Genomic DNA, 18,056 nt, shown 5'->3' with positions numbered 1-18,056 from the left:
GAAATTTGGTAGGATCATCAAGCACCCCAAGACCTACAAAAAAGTCTCTTGGAGCTAAGATCTAAATGCCACAGGAAGTCGGCCATTTTGAATTTTCTCTGTCATTTTTTGACATTTCTAAGCGTCGTACTTTAACGAACTCCTCCTAGCGATTTAATCCGATCATTATCATATTTGGTCAGTCTCATCTAAAGGCTTTTGCGATGTTAAATTGCGGAGATCTTGACTTTTCGTTGGAGGGTGTGTCCGTGACGGCCTGACAAAGTTCAGCATTTTCGCCATGAAACAGGAAGTTGTTCTATCTCAGGCATACAATGTCCAATCTGCCCCACGCTTCACATGTTCGATAAGGGTCTTGACCTGAACACATTTTAATGCCAATATTCAACTTCAGTCATAGCGCCACCTAGAGGTAGCAGGAAATGCAATGTTTTACGCTGTGATTTACTGCTCTTAGAGATTTAATAAAATCATCATCATATTTGGTCAGACTGATCTTAAGACCTTTGCCGTGATAAATTCCAAAGATCTTGACTTTTCGTTTAAGGGCCTGTCCGTGGCAGCCTGGCAAAGTGTGATATTTCGCCATGAAACAGGAAGCTGTTGTAATTCAGGCATACATTATCCGATCTGCCCCCGACTTCACAAGTTTGATAAGGGTCCCGGCCTGAACACGTCAATATAACAATAATCAGGTACAGTTATAGCGCCACCTACTGCACACAGGCGGTGTGGCATATTTTTTGTCCTTTGAATATCCACCTATATTTACCCACTTTAATTCATATCCCCCTGGTTCACTGCTTAACTAATGCTATAGGGTGGCGGTGCACATCCGTGCGAGGGCCCTTCCATCGCTGCTTGCAGCTTTAATTTATTTTTTATTTTTTGTGCCTTATAAACAACAAACAATAGATAACAAGGTATGTACCAATATATAAAACGGTGTCCTAGATAAAGTTTACCAAAAAATCCTGGCCAACCAAACCTGAAATTATGTCCATGAGGGTGTAAACATGACTGACCTGATCACTGAGGGGATGCCACATGATAGTAAAAAAAAAAAAAAAAAACCAAAAAAGGGCCAAACAAAATCAGACGTAAGTTGTTTACAACACCACTGCCAACTACCCGCTACTCATTACGCTATTTACGGATAGCTTTGTTTTAGAGCATCAGATGGTACGCTAAAGGCAGACTTTGCTGTGGTTGAGCAAGTTGAGGGTGATTTTGTAACAAGACTGAGTGGTAGGTTGAAAGGTAAACAGTCAGCACAGAGAGCTGAAATGATAGCTGTTATCAAAGCCTTGCACTACGCTGGTGAAGAGAGGGTGATTATTTATAGTGACTCTGCATATGTGATTGGTGCAGTGTATATGGAACTGCCATATGGCAGATAGGTGGGTTTGAAACCAGGAAAGGCCGGCCTATAACTATGGAGATAGAATAATCTCATTAAAAATTCACGCAAAAAACATGATTCACACATGCGTAGACAATTTCACATGCATGAAATCAAATTCACATACACAAAAATATATATATTCGCAAAAAAACGATGTACATACACAAAATAAAAATACATATTCATAAAATACGTTTCACAAACGAAAAAAACTATTCACAAATGTAGAACTGTGTACGAAAAGTTTTAAATTTTGAGTTTATCATGACTGTGAATGTACGAATCGTCTTTTTCGTGAGTGAATTGCTTTGAATTCGTGTGTGTGTTTTTTGAGACTTTGGTGGCAGCGCACTTCTCCAACGTGGGTCACTCGTACTCTTTAGCCAACCAGATGCGAGCTCACCATTCAACCAACCAATCATAACCCGCCAAGAGCGCAGCACTCAAGGAGCTCAGCATTGCACACCTTTTGCGCAATCAAATGAAATGAAGCTTCACGTCATCAACCAAGCATGGCGAACGAATGCGGGATATACGTGTAAGTTATTACTTTATTTCATATTGTTTCATAAATTAATATTGCTAAAATAACACACATTACACTCGCTGTTTACAAGAGATTCCCGCGATTAACGTGAATGACGTTAATCGTATTGCAAGACAGACTGTCTTACCTAAGAGTAAGAAGAAGTGTTTTTTTTTTTATTAAATCAACAACTTTGAGAGTACGTTAAGTATTCTCATCTCATGCTAAATCCTCGTCTCTGTTTCTAACCCTTTAATATTGATCTTTGTATTATTTATCTATTTTAGTTAAATAGTAAACACTTACAGTATAGTCTTTATGTTATGTCTAAAGTCTTTGTTTTTGCAATGTACGTACAGGAATAAGATTGTTACTGACTATGAGTAGTTTTTCAGTAAGGATCAGGTCACTGCATGAGAGATCAGGGTGAGGGCGACTTGTCTCAGGTTGATGATAAAGTCAAACAACATAAACTGAGTGTATACGAAAACGAAAAAGACAGCTAAAATGCATTTTAAGCTGACGTTTTTGTGAGTTCTACATCTGTGCATAGACAGGCTAATCTGTTCATAAGTGCTTTAGTTTAATGACAGTAGCCTAGTAAAGAGAGTTTACATGTGTCATTTTTAGAATCACTTTACATATAACATTGATTGTTAATTCTTGATATTGTTTAATGTCATTTATTCACAGATTGTATTAAAGGACTCTCGTCGTGTAATACTGTCACAGAGCAGTTGTTCTTGTGTTGCTGGGACAGCACATTGTTGCACTAACTCAGAGCTCAGTGAAGTTCACAGCTGTACTGAAACGGAGGAGAGCTGACACAGACCTAGAACAATGGTAATTTTTATTTAATTTACATATAAAAATAAAAACATGAGTACTGGATATATGCAATCAATTAATAAATACAATGAGCATAATTTGAGTTGAAGTTCATACGAGTTATTACAGAATAATCCATTACAATGTGCAAAACAGTCCTGTCCAGATTGAGGCTGCGGTGTGACATTCAGGACATCAGACGATTAGAAGTATTGCAAATTGCCATGTAATAAGAAGCAGTATTTGATAAAATATGAAAGATTGTACAGACTAAAATGATAGGAATTTCACTTTTTTCATTTCAGGAGTACCTTAAAAGAGTGTCACCTGTAAGCTGCCTGACCTCACAGTCCTCCAAGTAGCATTTAAGAGGCATTTAAGGACTTTGCCAGTGCTGTAGCCTCTTCGGTCACCACTATCGGGATGTCACATGTCAATTCTTTGGTGGATTCTGGCTTTGGCAAAGTTTAGTATGGAAGTGTGCTGTCATACCAGCAGCAACAACACGCAGCCTTAATCGCTATCAAGATGCCCCATAACTACAACCTCTGCAACTATTTGGCTACAGCCTTGACACATCTGTTTGCTTGTTAGTTATTTATATTTACATGTTTACATTTCTGAAGTATAGGTAGTTATTTACAGTATATTACATACATACATACATTACTGCAATGTAAATGTTCAAAGTCATTTAGTTTTACATTCATGCAGTGCAGGCAACACTGTATTAAAGTTATTTACAGTATATTTAAATACATTACTGCATTGTAAATGTTCAAAGCCACATGTTTACAATCCTGCAGTTCATGCAACACTGAATAAAAGTTACTTACAGTATATTTATATTCATTACTGCATTGAAAATGTTCAAAGTCATTTATATTTACATGTTTACATTCATGCAGTGCAAGCAACACTGTATTCAAGTTATTTACAGTATATTTAAATACATTACTGCATTGCAAATGTGTAAAGTCATTTATATTTACATGTTTACATTCATGCAGTGCAGGCAACACTGTATTAAAGTTATTTACAGTATATTTAAATACATTACTGCATTGCAAATGTGTAAAGTCATTATTTACATTCCTGCAGTGCAGGCAACACTGAATAAAAGTTGATTATATGCATGTCAATATTATTTATACCTGAACAAAACTAAATGCAATACCAAGGAAGCGTCCTTTCTCAGCCAGCGACGCACTTTAAGGGTCAATAGTACGATCAAATCATCACTTTTAAAATGACTGCAGATCCTTGTATGAGATGTGATGTTTAATCGCTCGCGTCGAATGTTGTGAATCCATTTTCTGCGTGTTTTTCGTCCACAAAAAAACATTTGGAAACTCATACAGAGTTGAACTTTGAGGAGTCCTCACATAACTGGACACATCAATGTTCAGCTTAACTACTTTCTTTCCGCTGTTGATATTTAAACTTTCTGGAAGCCATTACTATAATGGTTAACAATATAATGCTATAAATATACTTTAGTTATAAATCGCTCTCAAATGAATTATATGAAAGCATTTTGCTGCTAGTACACTCACATACGAAATGCGCTGGAAGATTCTTCCGGAAATACGCCAGGAGAGCCAGATTGCGCAAAAGGTGTGCATTGCTGAGCTCCTTGAGTGCTGCGCTCTTGGCGGGTTATGATTGGTTGAATGGTAAGCTTGCATTTGATTGGCTAAAGAGTACGAGTGACCCACGTTGGAGAGCGCGCTGCCAACAAAGTCTCAAAAAACACACACACGAATTCAAAGCAATTCACACATGAAAAAGACGATTCGTACATTCACAGTCATGATAACTCAAAATTTAAAACTTTTCGTACACAGTTCTACATTTGTGAATTGTTTTTTTTTTTCCGTTTGTGAAACGTATTTTATGAATATGTATTTTTATTTTGTGTATGTACATCGTTTTTTTGCGAATATATATATTTTTGTTTATGTGAATTTGATTTCATGCATGTGAAATTGTCTACGCATGTGTGAATCATGTTTTTTGCGTGAATTTTTAATGAGATTATTCTATCTCCATATATAACACATGCTAACGAAGCCTGACACATACTACAGGCTGTGAAGGTACCTAATGAAGTGGCTGTTGTCAACTGCTTCATAAACCAATTATATCCCCAACCATGGTTTCCCAAGACAAAGTTAGATCTGACAAACTGACTAACACGTACTGGAATTGACATATAGTTTTGGGGCTGCTTGTCACCCCAATGTCAGAGCAAAGCTGAAATAATGAACCTGACCTTGACATTAAAACTTGACTTGACAAACTCTGTGCACAGACAAAAATAACATGGCTTGACGCATTGCCAATTGCATTAATGCCTATTCGCTCTTCTGTTAACAGGATTTCTGGTTTCACACCCTTTTGAATTGCTTACAGATCGACAGTTTCCAGGCCCACGGAACGCCCTGGTGCAGGATCCAATCCTGCCATTAACTGATGCTGTTTATTTTGACAAACTAACTGCTATGATCAAAAATTTTTCCTGCCAGGCTACCACACAACAACATTGTGACAATGACCCAGCTGTTACAATTGCTGATTGGGTAAGGGTGAAGGTGTTCAGACGGAAGTGGGCCGAATCAAGACGGTCCAGGCCACCGAGAGTAAAAGCAAGAACCTAACATTGTGTCCAGCTACAGGGCAAAGGCGACACCTGGTTTCATCTCTCCTCTTGTGTTCCTTGTGATCCTCCTTCTAGGTCTCTAACAGACACAGGTGTGGACCTGAGGACTCAGGTCCAAGAGAGGCAGGGTGGTGAGCAGACAGATCCAGATACACCAAAACCAGATACACCAACACTGCATCATCAACAGAACCAACAACCAGGTTGTAAGATTGTACATAAAAAAAGTGACATTTTTTCCCAGCCCAGCAACAGAACCTTTAGCACACTGCATAAACTGTGCCTACGGAGCAGGTATAGCCGTACAATTCAAGGCCAAGTACGGAATACGTACGGAATACAAAAGGTTGTAAGTCAAATCAAACACACAGGTGAATGTGCAGTTACTCATGAGGACGACGGCAGACTGATTTTTCATTTAATAACCAAACAAAACTGTACTGATTTACCAACATATGGGAATTTTACCAACAGCCTCAGATGCATGAGAGATTGGTGTGAGGAAAAAGGAATATCAAGTGTATCTACGCCTCACTGGGGTGTGGGTTAGATAAATTGGATTTCCATAAGGTGGTGGAGATCCTGACAGAAGTGATTGTAAACGTCATATAAGTGTATGTTTTTCCATCATTTTACTTCTTTTGCTATACTCTTACCTGTCATTAAGTTTCAATTTAAGAGTGTTTTTTGAATTTAGCCAATAGGAATAAGTGTATTTTTTCCACAGAGATGAAGCTATATGGTAATTGGAAGGTTCTGTGGGCCCTAGGGTTCATGAGAGCGATTGTAATCATAATAATATTCAACCTAACCAATGAAAATAACTTAAAAACAACCAGAAGGTCTAAAACGAAACAGGATTGGTGTCTGAAGACTTATGAGGGAATTGAACTAAACTACATGAGAAATTCGACTACGGCATATATCTTCGATTTATGTTCAGTAATTGATTGTAATGACAAAACATTTCATGGAGAGGGTATGATGTGTTCTTATGCATGGCCCATCATTTCAATAACAAATGCGTGCAAAATGGATATGTAATGGACTGTGATATGTGTCCGTCGTGGGCGTATGTGGGAAAGTATACAGGAAATTGGAAGCCTAACGTAGAGGGGTTCGGCAAAACAGTAATTTCTGGAAGGGCATAGGATTTCAGCGAGATTTTCACCTATCCGAAAACCCCCTAACATTATCGATCGTTTGGGGAAAGATTAAACGAGGCCTGCAAAATGAGACGGTATACCTCGGGGTGGGGGTAGATGTGACAGGAAAGGACCCAATGGGGTTGATAAAAATAAATCTGATAGAACCAACCACCCAGAAGGGAACTAATAATGATACAGTTGAGGTATTACCCATGAGGAAAAAGTCCGAAATCATAGAAATAGATTACACCAAACACCAAATTCCCTGCCTGAGATCCCTGTTTAAAAGATTAATAGTATCTGCAGTAGAGAAAAAAGAGAACAATCCACCCCATATAGCATGCCCCTATTAGGCTTACAGAACCTGGATGAGGATGAAGAAGAAAATGTGTGACCTCATTCAAAGTTCAAGAGAGGGAACATGCTTTGGACGCCTTAAAGTCCAACAACATTTTGCCTGACGTGGCTAAATTAAAAAAAATTCTCCTCCCAAAGACAACTCATTATGGAGCTGCTGGACATTCTCAGATCATAATCTCTATCAAACTCTCTCTGTTTATTGTAGATAGGTTGCTTTTTATTGAAAACATTAATGGCAAGCAATACCGCATTAAACAATTTAGCGGGGGATACCCGGTTCGTCTACCCGTATTACTGACAATTTGATAATTTAATTAATAGTCTATATTTTACGGATAACTTAAACTATGTTAAAATAAATGTTACTGAAATAATTTGAGTAATGTTCCATTTGCATAGAAAATCGTGGAAAATCGATCCCTCAGCAATCAATCCCAAAAATTCAGCACCTTCACTTGGGACAGCGCCATTGTTATGTCGAACTTAGGGGCAGCGTGTTAAGAAGCTTCCTAAGGGACACTTCGGGGAACACACTTAGGAACATAAACAACTTTGGTAAGATATATCTTTTTGAGTCTTCTTAGCGCGCTAAGAATGAGCGTTATCGGGGAACCGGGCCCTGATCAAGCTATAGGTTATTTAGTGCTGTAACACATCCTGAAGTTTGAATTTAATTAAATGTCAGGAGTTCCCTGCCGGGACGAAAGTAACACTTGTTACTTTTGTCCTGCTGCTAATGTGGCGCATTATGTTGAAAATGTATATTATGCAAATTTCATTTTCATAGTGTTCATACTGTTGAATTTTTTTTTTTATTCTCAACAAGTCAAGTTTGTACTCTCAGGTTGCTTTTGAAACATTTGATGAAACTAAAATTTACAATGAAAATAAAAAAAAATTTGTAAAGATAAATGACAAAATATGTTTGCAGTTACATATTTATGAGATCATAGTCATGTAACTTTACTGAAAATAAGTGTAACACAAAAATAATTTCTTGTACTGTTGTGTATTTCGACCCCGTCAGCTGGTACAAAAGTATTTCATATTAAAAAATCACTTTCTAAAACATTATCTTTTAAAATTATATTTTATTCTGAAAACATACTTTTGCCCACACTCTCCCCTACATGCAGATTCTGTTTTTTGTCATTTCTTTAAAACTTCATGCACATTTTTGGAGGGCATAGTAGAATGAGGAAAATATAAAAAAGGTGGTTGGGAAGAAAAATAAATGAATATTTTTGTGTTCTCTTAAAGGGACACTTCAGCCATTTGCATTAAGCTTTGTATCGTTATAACCCCAATCATGTTTTAAATGGTTGTGCATCATTCCCTCAGTCCCTATCTTTGTCAGGGTGTAAGACTACAAACACTCATTTCTCATTTTTCCAAGGTGGGGGCTATGGGTGGGACTCACTCACGCTACAGACCTATTACAGATCAGTGGGTGAGACCTACGGAAATACACAAACACAGACGGAAAAAAAAATCAGCAGCCATCTTTATGCTAAGCTAAGCTCCGCTGTGGAATGATCCAGACTTCATGTTACAATAATAACAGAAGGTAATCAATATTATATGGAAGAGGGTGATTTCGCAAGCATGATGCTCTAATCCGCTGTGCATTGCATCTTTATGAGCCACAATACAGCAAAGAGCTGAGGCAGAAGTCAGAGAAGCCCGAGGAGTAGGCCGGAGCCTGGGCTTCGGCTGCGTAGAAGAGCCCAGTGAGGACGCTGCCGCCTGGGCCTCTGCTGCATAGAGAAGCTCGGACTGGCTCGAGCTCGGATGGACTAGTAGTGCCTGTACTCTCGCTGTGTGCTTTCTGTACAACATTTCTGCAACAGATCAGGATATGGACGTTTGTTTGGTGAATGGTCCCGGGCAAGAGATGTACTTTGCGCGTGTTTGGGCGTGTTTATTTCAGACGCGTTTCGGCTTACCAGCACAAGCGCTAAGCCAGCGCGTCTGTAGAGTATACAATCCCTGACAAAAGTCTTGTCGCTTATCTATTTTGTAGAAACACCTGCTATTAACCTGACTTTTAATTAATCAATTGGTGTTAGAAATAGCTCATATGAAAAGCTAAAACCCTCCCAAATTATGTTTAATGCACTGAAATAAATTAGTTTCACTGAAAAAAGATTTATCATTTAATCAAGACAGAAAGGTCAAATATTGGCAAGACGAAAGTTTTGTCGCCTATACAAAAATTGAACAAATTTACTGCAAATACAAAAATATGTCAGCAAATTAAGAAGTGGTGCTTTGAAATCCAAATTTAATATCTTGTATGACTTCAATGAGCTTGAAGGACTGCATCCATGCGGTTTGGCAAGGATTCATACAATGTATTGATTAAGTCATCACGAATGGCAAAGAAAGCAGTATTGCATGCCTCCCAGAGCTCATCAATATTCTTTGGTTTCATCGTCCATGCTTCCTCTTTCATCCTACCCCACATGTGCTCAATGAAGTTCATGTCTGGTGACTGAGCTGGCCAATCCTGGAGCATCTTGATCTTCTTCGCCTTGAGGAACTTTGATGTGGAGATGGAAGTATGCGATGGAGCATTATTCTGCTGCGGAATTTGGCCTCTTTTATGGTTGGGAATATAAGAGGTAGCTAAGATTTCTTGTTATTTTAGACTATTGACGTTGCCTTCCACCCTGCAGATCTCTCGCACACCCCCTTACTGGATGCAACCAGACCATGATTTTTCCGCAACAAAACTTCACAGTTTTCTGGGTGAATCTCTTATCCATGTGGGCTCCAGTAGGTCTCCTGCAATATTTGGGGCGACTGTGGTGTAATTCAAAAGAAGATTTATCTGAAAAATTTACCTTCTGCTTTTCCAGTGTCCATCCTTTTAGCAGGTTGTGGGCCTTGGCAAATGCCACACAGTTTTTCAATTGTCTTTTGTTTAGTGCTGGCTTCTGGGCACTGATTCAACCATGGAGGCCATTTCGAGACAAATCCGACAATCTGTTCTGGTTGACACAGGCACTTCAGGTGACCAGGTCTCATGGAGCTCTGCTGCAGTGGAAAATGGGCTGACATTGGATTTTTGAGCCAACAAACGGTCCTCTCGAGCAGTTGTCTTGCGGGATCTGCCTGACCTGGGCTTCTCAAAAACATCTCCAGTCTCTTCAAATCTTTTTTTTATCCTCTGTACTTGATGCTGAGACACATTGAAGGTGTCTGCCACATCAGCAGTGGATCTGGTCTTCAGCCTCCTGATAATCAAAACTTTAGTCTCAGGGTGAATCTTAGGCATGTTTGCAGAGGTCTAGTTGCAGTTGATGTAAAGGTCAAGTGTACTGAGGTTCTTTTTATACACATCTGAGACCTAATTGATCCATTATTAGTCACATATGAAGCTCAAATGACAAGGTGACAACACTTATGTCTTTGCAAAAATTGAGTCCATGGGCTTTACCAAGCTGTGAATATTAGAATACTTTTTGACAGTTTCGTTTTGCACTGAAACATTATTACAAAAGCTGTTGGGATTAAAATGAGCCATTTCTTGAAAACAAACTTGATTAGAAATATATTTTAGCGGCACTTCAGGTCAATTTGTACACAAGTGACAAAACTTTTGTCAGGGAGTGTACATATTGTGCGGTGGACGCTTTTGTGTGCAGGGTGCTGCATTTTCTTCTTTGGGAATATTTACATGTTTGGCGCTCTCAAAAATAAATAAGAAACTGAGCGAAGCCTGCTGCTACGACACAATTCGTTTGTGTGATGAAACAAACACCCAAGCTTCGTACCGTATATGGCAACCCAGTATCACGAAATTGCGTGACTATTTCACGCATGGACCAGCGTGACAATGTCACGCTTTGCCGCGTTTGAGCGTGAGCATGTCACGCTTTCTGTTTGTGTCGCTGTCACGTATTGGTTACTCAACTTTTTTGTCCTAATTTCTTACCATTGTCGCTTCGGTTTAGGGTTAGATTTACATAAAATGACACCCTTACCTAAACAAACTCTAACCCCAACGTCAGGTGACAATTGGTTAAAGTTTAGAAAATATAAAAGAATAAGTATTGTATCTTTTTATTTTATAAACCAATACTTAAAGTGACAAATACTTAAATTGACATATAACACAAGCACCAAATCTAACCCTAAACCGAAGCGACAATGGTTTGAAAATAGGACAAAAAAGTTGAGTAACCAATACGTGACAGTGACACAAACAGAAAAGCGCTCAAACGCGGCAAAGCGTGGCATTGTCGCGCTGGTCCATGCGTGGGGTGGTCACGCAATTTCGTGATATAGGGTTGGTATATGGACAGCGGCGTCCTGGATTTATATTTTAGAAACCTAAACTGGAAGCGACAGCCAAAACCTGCGGGGATAAACGGACGTCTGACTATAAAAGTGAGTGTTTCTATTTTCTTTCTTATACTAACGTGGCATTTATGTGCACAATAGCATATCTGAGCGGTGTGCTGATTAATGGGAGTGGCTTGCAGAGCTGTGCTTTGTGGGAGTTGTTTTCCATACAAATGCGCCCTAAAGTCACGTTCTGTCTTTTCTCCGTCAACTAGGCACCAAATTCTACATTTATGTTACATTTTGACTACAAATATGACCCACTTTCAATGAAGATTAAGGTTTCTACGGATGAAATGTCCCTGAAATGAAATGTGTTAAAGAATCAACAGTTTACTGTTTTGGAGTGCACAAACTTAATGAATAAAAATAATCACCGAGATTTGATAAACTAATATTGACCCACCAGTCTGAGTGAGTTTCTCACTAAGAGTCTCTTGTAGTTGAGTCAGAGCTCTCTCTAGAGTCCCCACACTCACATGAGACTTCGTACTGATCTCAGACCAGTTCTTCATGTCTAGAGGTCTGTACAGGGATGATGGGTCAATCTACAGCAGGAGAGATAGAGAGAAGAAATCCATCAGTATTAGAGAGAGAGAGAGAGAGAGAGAGAGAGAAAGAGAGACATTGACCTGTATGAGTTGAAGATGATCTTCACTGTCTGTGATCTTCTCCAGAAGTTCACTGTCTCTCCACTTCAGCAGCGTTATCTCCTGCTCCAGATCTTTAATGAGATCTTCATCCTGTTTCTGTTCCTTCTCCATCATCTCCAGCAGCTCAGTCTGACATCTCTCAATGGATCTGATGAGATCACTGAAAAGCTCAACACTCGCTGCTTTCTCCTGCTCTCTGCTTCTCTGAGAAATCAGTTTTTCATTACAATTCATCACCTTTATTTATAAGACAAATCAAAACATTATGATCCATCAAATATTTCACATCTTCAACTCACTTTTCTGAGTTCTGCTGAGTGTTTGATGTCTTGAATCTTCTTGATTCTCTTCTGGATCATCTGCTGAATGTCTGTCTGTGTCTTCATCAGTTGAGTCTATAGACAGACACATTTGATCATCTTCTGACAAAAGATCATGTTGTTTGAATATGTATAACAGATGAATAAAGCATGTATAAGTGTTGTTATGAACTCGTACCTTCTTCACTTTTCTCTCCTCCTCTAGAGGAACAGTGTTGTGATTCTTGTGATCTCCATCAGTACAAAACACACAAACACATGTCTGATCATCTCTACAGAAGAGCTCCAGAGGTCTCTCATGTTTCTCACATATATAGTCCTTTATATTCTCCACAGGATCCAGCAGTTTGTGTTTCTTTAAAGTCACTTTCTCATGAAGGTCCAGGTGAGTTTGACAGTAAGATGTCTGACACATCAGGCAGGACTTCAGGGCTTTCAGTTTTTTTTCATCACAGACGTCACAGAGGACTTCAGATCTTCTCAGACTGAACTTTTCTTTAAAGATCAGCGTGATCTCTCTAAGTGTTGTGTTGATCTTGAGCTCTGGTCTTTTACTGAATGTTTCTTTACAGTATGGACAGCTGTAGATCTGACTGTTGTCCCAGCACTGTTTCAGACAGATCCTGCAGAAGTTGTGTCCACATGGAGTGCTGACTGGATCATTGAACACATCCAGACACACACAACACTGAAGCTCTTCAGACAGAGAAACACTGGAGGATGAGAGAGCTGAAAAACACAGAGAGAAATCATCAAAATTTATTACTTAAACACTATTTACCGTATGCAGGCCCGGCTGCAGGATGAAATGACTGGGGGGGCATGTGAAATTGTTGAGGGGGCTTAACTTTGTAAGGAGCCACCCACTAGCCCAACGACGGATACAAGTGGAGTGGGTGAAGGGGTCTCGTGTTCGCTCCTTCCTCAGCGCTTCTAGAATAATAATTCCAGGAATTTAATTTAATCAGGATTAAATTAATTTCTTTGACCTCTGTGTTTAAATTATAATCTGACTCCAATTTAATATAGTAATAATTTCGTGCATTATTCCAATTATCTGTTGATCATAATTTAGATGTTTGATTATTTATTAATTCCCATAGTCTTAATTATTCGTTCATTAGGGACCCGATATCGCACAGAGTGTACATCGGCTGTTGCGTATATTTCACAGACACAAAATTGTCAGTCTGATCTTAGTTAGAGGTTAAAGCATAAACTAATACTTTATGTCTGGCCGCTCCATGCTTGCTCCGATCATAAAAATAATTACTTTAGTCAAGATCATGTAACTTGCTAAGTCAGGTGATAGACAGAAATCTGAGAGTTTTAATGAATGTGGCCCATGCTCCATTCGACCATCAAAACACTAGTGTGATCATATCCTGACAGAATAATCTTGCGGTAATACCAGACTCCTTCTAATCTACTGGTCATAATAATTTCTGAAAGAATTAAACTAAATCAAAACAATTTCTGAAGGTCATAATAATTTCTGAAAGAATTAAAATAAATCAATACAATTTCTGAAGAACTTAAATGAATCAAATGTAACAATTTATTATACCAGGCAGGTTTCAGCTTCAAACTAAAATTAAAGAATATCATACAGAATATGATTCAATTCCAATTAATTAAAATTATCAACAGTTGCAAAAGTTACAAAGTCATACCTGGCAAAAGACACTCTGGCTACAGAGTACTTCCATCATGAATATAATATACTCAAAATGGTTTAGAAAGATTCTTGTTAAAGATTTCTTCCATGATGTTTGAATACACACACCCAAAGGGTGGGGAAGTTTCTTGCTAAAGAATACTTCCCCGAGTCTCTTGCCAAGCCACCTTATATACACAGAATGAGACAAAGAATATTAAATCTCAAATCAGGATTTGGTTGGTCCGTTCTCGTGACCTAAAGAGGAGCACCAAATGGGACTGTTAACCATCTGTAATCTAGATCTTCTCATGATGTGACACCCCTCGCAGGAGTACATATTATGGGGTGGTTTCCCGAACAGGGATTAGCTTAAGCCAAGACTAAGCCTTAGTTTAATTATGAAATATAACTAGTTTAAACAAACATGCCTTATTAAAAACATTACTTGTGTGCATTTTGAGGTCAAACAAAGGGCACTGATGTATTTTAAGATATGTCAGGGCAAGATGTTTTCAGTTTGGACAGCTTTTACATTTATTTTAGTCTAGGACTAGTTTAATCCCTGTCCGGGAAACCACCCCTATGTCTTTAAGTTTTAAACTTTGTTACACTTTCTCTTAGAATTATAGAAATTAGACCTTTTTAACCATCGCACCATCACCTTTAAAACGAAACCAAACATGAAGATGAAACCTTTGTGGCATCACAACATATGATATACCCAATGTTACATGTGTTTAGTATATTTCCAGTAACCAAAACCTTAAGGGAGAAGAGAGAGGGAGTGAAATACAGATCAGCTCCTGGGCATCCGCGACCCCCGCGGAGAGAGACAACAGGTCTCCCAAAAATAGACACAGAATATGACTCTATTGTTCTATGGTCCAGCTCCAACAACAAAACTTGTCCACCTGTCCTACAACTTTATACCATCAATGAACAATACACATTGAGATCTCGCTTTGGAACGACAGGTTTTTAAATGCAGCGCTCCATAAAACACTCCATATGCAACTGCACAGGTAACCAGAAACTGACTAGCAAAATTTAAACAGTGTAATGATCATGATCATAGATCATGAGATATTATTTGATAGACTAGTAAGTGTGGATTAAGGATGTTTAAAATCTCTAGCCTGGTGGTCAGGACATGAATGGATCAACTCAACAGATTTGCAAAGGTTTATTTATCCCCACATATATTAAAATTAGCAGGGTAACTTTGCAGTATACCACATATATTTATGTGATTTCCATATTATAGATGAGAGTATTCAACGGCAATGGCAATACTCACAACATTATTATTGATCAAAACTTTGACAAAAATTATTTTCAAAGGAACTGTATTCTTACAGTTATTCAACGATGCACCATTATTCCACATATTATTTTAATATTAGATGAGAGTATTCATATAACGGCAATGAACGTCTCATATGGCAATAAATACCCACATATAACTTAAAGGGGACAGAGAATGGAAAAACAATTTTTACCTTGTCTTTGTTGAATAATGGTAGTCTACCCACATTCACAAACATACAAAAAGTGCTAAACATGCTAAACATCTCAGTCTCATAGAAATTCCTCTCTTCGAAATGTCAGCCAGCAAACAGCCCAATCTGAAAAACCGATGCTTATGACATCACAGGCATCTAACTGCCCCTCCACTTTAAAATAATTGGCTACATTTTTTTAGTGGCAGCAAAGTCAGCCAATCAGTAATGAGATTGCAAGTTAAGCCAGTAGGGGGAGCCAAATAGGTGCAAAACCACTTGTTTAAAATCCCCCACCCTAATAGGGCTATCTGAGAGAGGTTTTTAGGAAGCTTCTAAGGCATTACAGACCCAAACAAATTTTTTTTTGTCTACGTCACATCACAGTACAAGGATAAATACCCTGTTTAATCATTCTATGTCACCTTTAACACAACAGCATAATGAAATTAATAAACGGACAAGGAAGCAGGATTGACATGTAAATTGTATTATTATTACCGGAAAAACAGCAACATTACTGAAATAAACTCTGAGGTAAATGCGCAAAAAAACGCTGTTAACCGCATTAACAAGTCTAAGCAATAAAAGTGGAAAAAACATTATTATCTCCTAAAACTTTATATGACAAAAATGATATTTAAAGAAAATGTATTCTTACAGTTATTTAAAGATGCACAAATTATTCCATATATTTTTCCTGTTTAAGAGCACGTTCATCTCTGGCCTCGCTCTGTTATGTAATAGCTGATTGACAGGTGCGCATCCCCGTATTTCAAACAGGTATCATTATAACCTTTATAACAATAAAATAAACCGTATAGTTACTTCCACTGTGTTTGTCACGTCTGATATGAATAACACATTGAAAATAATATTTATATATTATTTGCAAATTATATCTTATTTGAACAGATTTGTATTGCTGCATCCACAGACATCAGTGTGTATTTAACAAACTAAATGTAGGCTATTGTTTTACCAGTGCTTATGTGTATTTAAATGTCTGAAATCTAAAATAAACATTATGAGGTTGAAAAAACTGCATTGATATGACAGCGCTGAGCTCGTCCATCTGGCTCAGCATCAACCAACGCGAAAGACGTTTGAATCTGGCAGTAATGTCACGTCACTGAACATTCTAAATCCCATATGGGGATAAGGTTAAATTATTATTTAAATCAAAAGGTTGAACATTTTAACCATGAATACAAAAATGAAACAGAGGGGGCACAAATCAGATCTGAGGGGGCAATGCCCCCTTTTGCCCCCTCGTGGCGCCGGGCCTGACCATATGTCTTAAATAAATGATAAGATTTCATATAATAAATAATGTGCTTTGGGTTGTTTGCTTACATGGAGGGTCACTCATTCTCTCTCTTCTGGTCTTTTTTGGTTTTGGTGATGTTGGGGAAGATTCTGCCATTGTTCGTCTTCCCTTTAAAGCTTTTTAGGAAACAATCACAACACAAATCACATTTTACAGCGTTTCAGTTTTTCATTCTGTCTTCAGTTCACATACTGTACTTCCTGGTTCTTTAGCTGCGTGGCTCAATGACAGCAAACACTAAACTTTAATTTACTTCACTTTGTTTTATTACTACCATATTATCATTTTACTGTAGATTAAAACAGTTCAACTAATTTAACTTATGTGTTAACCTGACTAAGTCTAATGTGTTCTAGTTAGGCCTAAACCCTACTGAAGCAGAACACTAACATTAGAAACTTGTTCAGAGAAATTTCTCATATTTTTTATCATGTTACCTGTGAATGAGTCTCAGATGTGTTCATGTACGGCTTTAAATGTCTCAAATATCTTCTTTCTTGAAGAGATAAAGAGTTTAAAGGCTTGCAGAAAGTAGACCCTCAGTTTAGTTTCATTTTCACTTAAAGCTGTCACTTACTGATGATGTCATAGCTCCTCCCACATTTCCTCTTACATACAGAGCTGATCTGTATGATGTGTGTTTGGTAGGTGTTTATATACAGCTTCAATACAGAGATTATATTAAATGTTTATATTTATAGATTGATAAATGTATTCCCCAGGTTAAAGAAGCATCTGATTATATGGTCACACACAAAATTGATCAAATTAAAAATAAGATCAAGACTTGAAATAAGATAAAGTGCATGAATATTACATTTAAACATAGACACTGATAAGTTAAATTCAGTGCTTCTAAATTTCATGTATAGTAACAGATGAATTAGAGATTAAGAAAAGAGAGACTTAAGGCAAAGATTTTGTTATTTGCAAGATAAATGAAGAGTTTTCAGCAGTTTTTTAAATAGTGTGATTGATTCGGTCGTCCAGATAGAATTGGGAAGATCATCTCACCAGCAAAGAACAGTGAACAAAAACCTCCTGACTCTATTCTGTGAAAGGAGGGATGACACCTGGTTGAAAACAAAACATTCAAGTGTTTTAGCTTTAAATGAGTGGAGAGAGACTTGGTTGTAGCTCTCTAAAAATGAAGTGTCTAGTGTAGGTTTAGGTTAAGCTCTAAACTAACGTAGTATATACAGTCATGCTCAAAATGATTCATACCCTTATATGACCAAAGAAGGCTGTGAAAATAAATCTGCATTGTTAATACTTTTGATCTTTAATTTAAAAAATCTACAAAAATCCTACCTTT

The 18,056-nt window shown here is 37.8% G+C and overlaps 1 protein-coding gene across 1 annotated transcript in view; it reads right to left on the bottom strand.

Annotated features, from left to right (window-relative positions):
* The window catches only part of LOC141353304 (zinc finger protein RFP-like), a 31,554-nt gene extending 14,228 nt beyond the window's left edge, over window positions 1–17,326 (bottom strand). Inside the window, exons 1-8 of the mRNA XM_073859791.1 lie at window positions 17,179–17,326; window positions 16,768–16,857; window positions 12,431–12,981; window positions 12,232–12,327; window positions 11,912–12,136; window positions 11,682–11,827; window positions 10,014–10,168; window positions 9,776–9,922 (exon numbers count right to left, since the gene is read on the bottom strand). Coding sequence (XP_073715892.1) covers window positions 9,776–9,922; window positions 10,014–10,168; window positions 11,682–11,827; window positions 11,912–12,136; window positions 12,232–12,327; window positions 12,431–12,981; window positions 16,768–16,837 — 1,390 coding nt within the window. The 5' untranslated portion in view covers window positions 16,838–16,857; window positions 17,179–17,326. The remainder of the gene's footprint in view (window positions 1–9,775; window positions 9,923–10,013; window positions 10,169–11,681; window positions 11,828–11,911; window positions 12,137–12,231; window positions 12,328–12,430; window positions 12,982–16,767; window positions 16,858–17,178) is intronic.
* Between the last annotated feature and the right edge of the window lie 730 nt (window positions 17,327–18,056).

The sequence above is a fragment of the Misgurnus anguillicaudatus genome, chromosome 21 (genome assembly GCF_027580225.2).
Source record: "Misgurnus anguillicaudatus chromosome 21, ASM2758022v2, whole genome shotgun sequence".
NCBI classification, from domain to species: Eukaryota; Metazoa; Chordata; class Actinopteri; order Cypriniformes; family Cobitidae; genus Misgurnus; species Misgurnus anguillicaudatus.
Note: the sequence above shows the minus strand (reverse complement) of the source record. Positions and strands in the feature narration are given on the sequence as shown.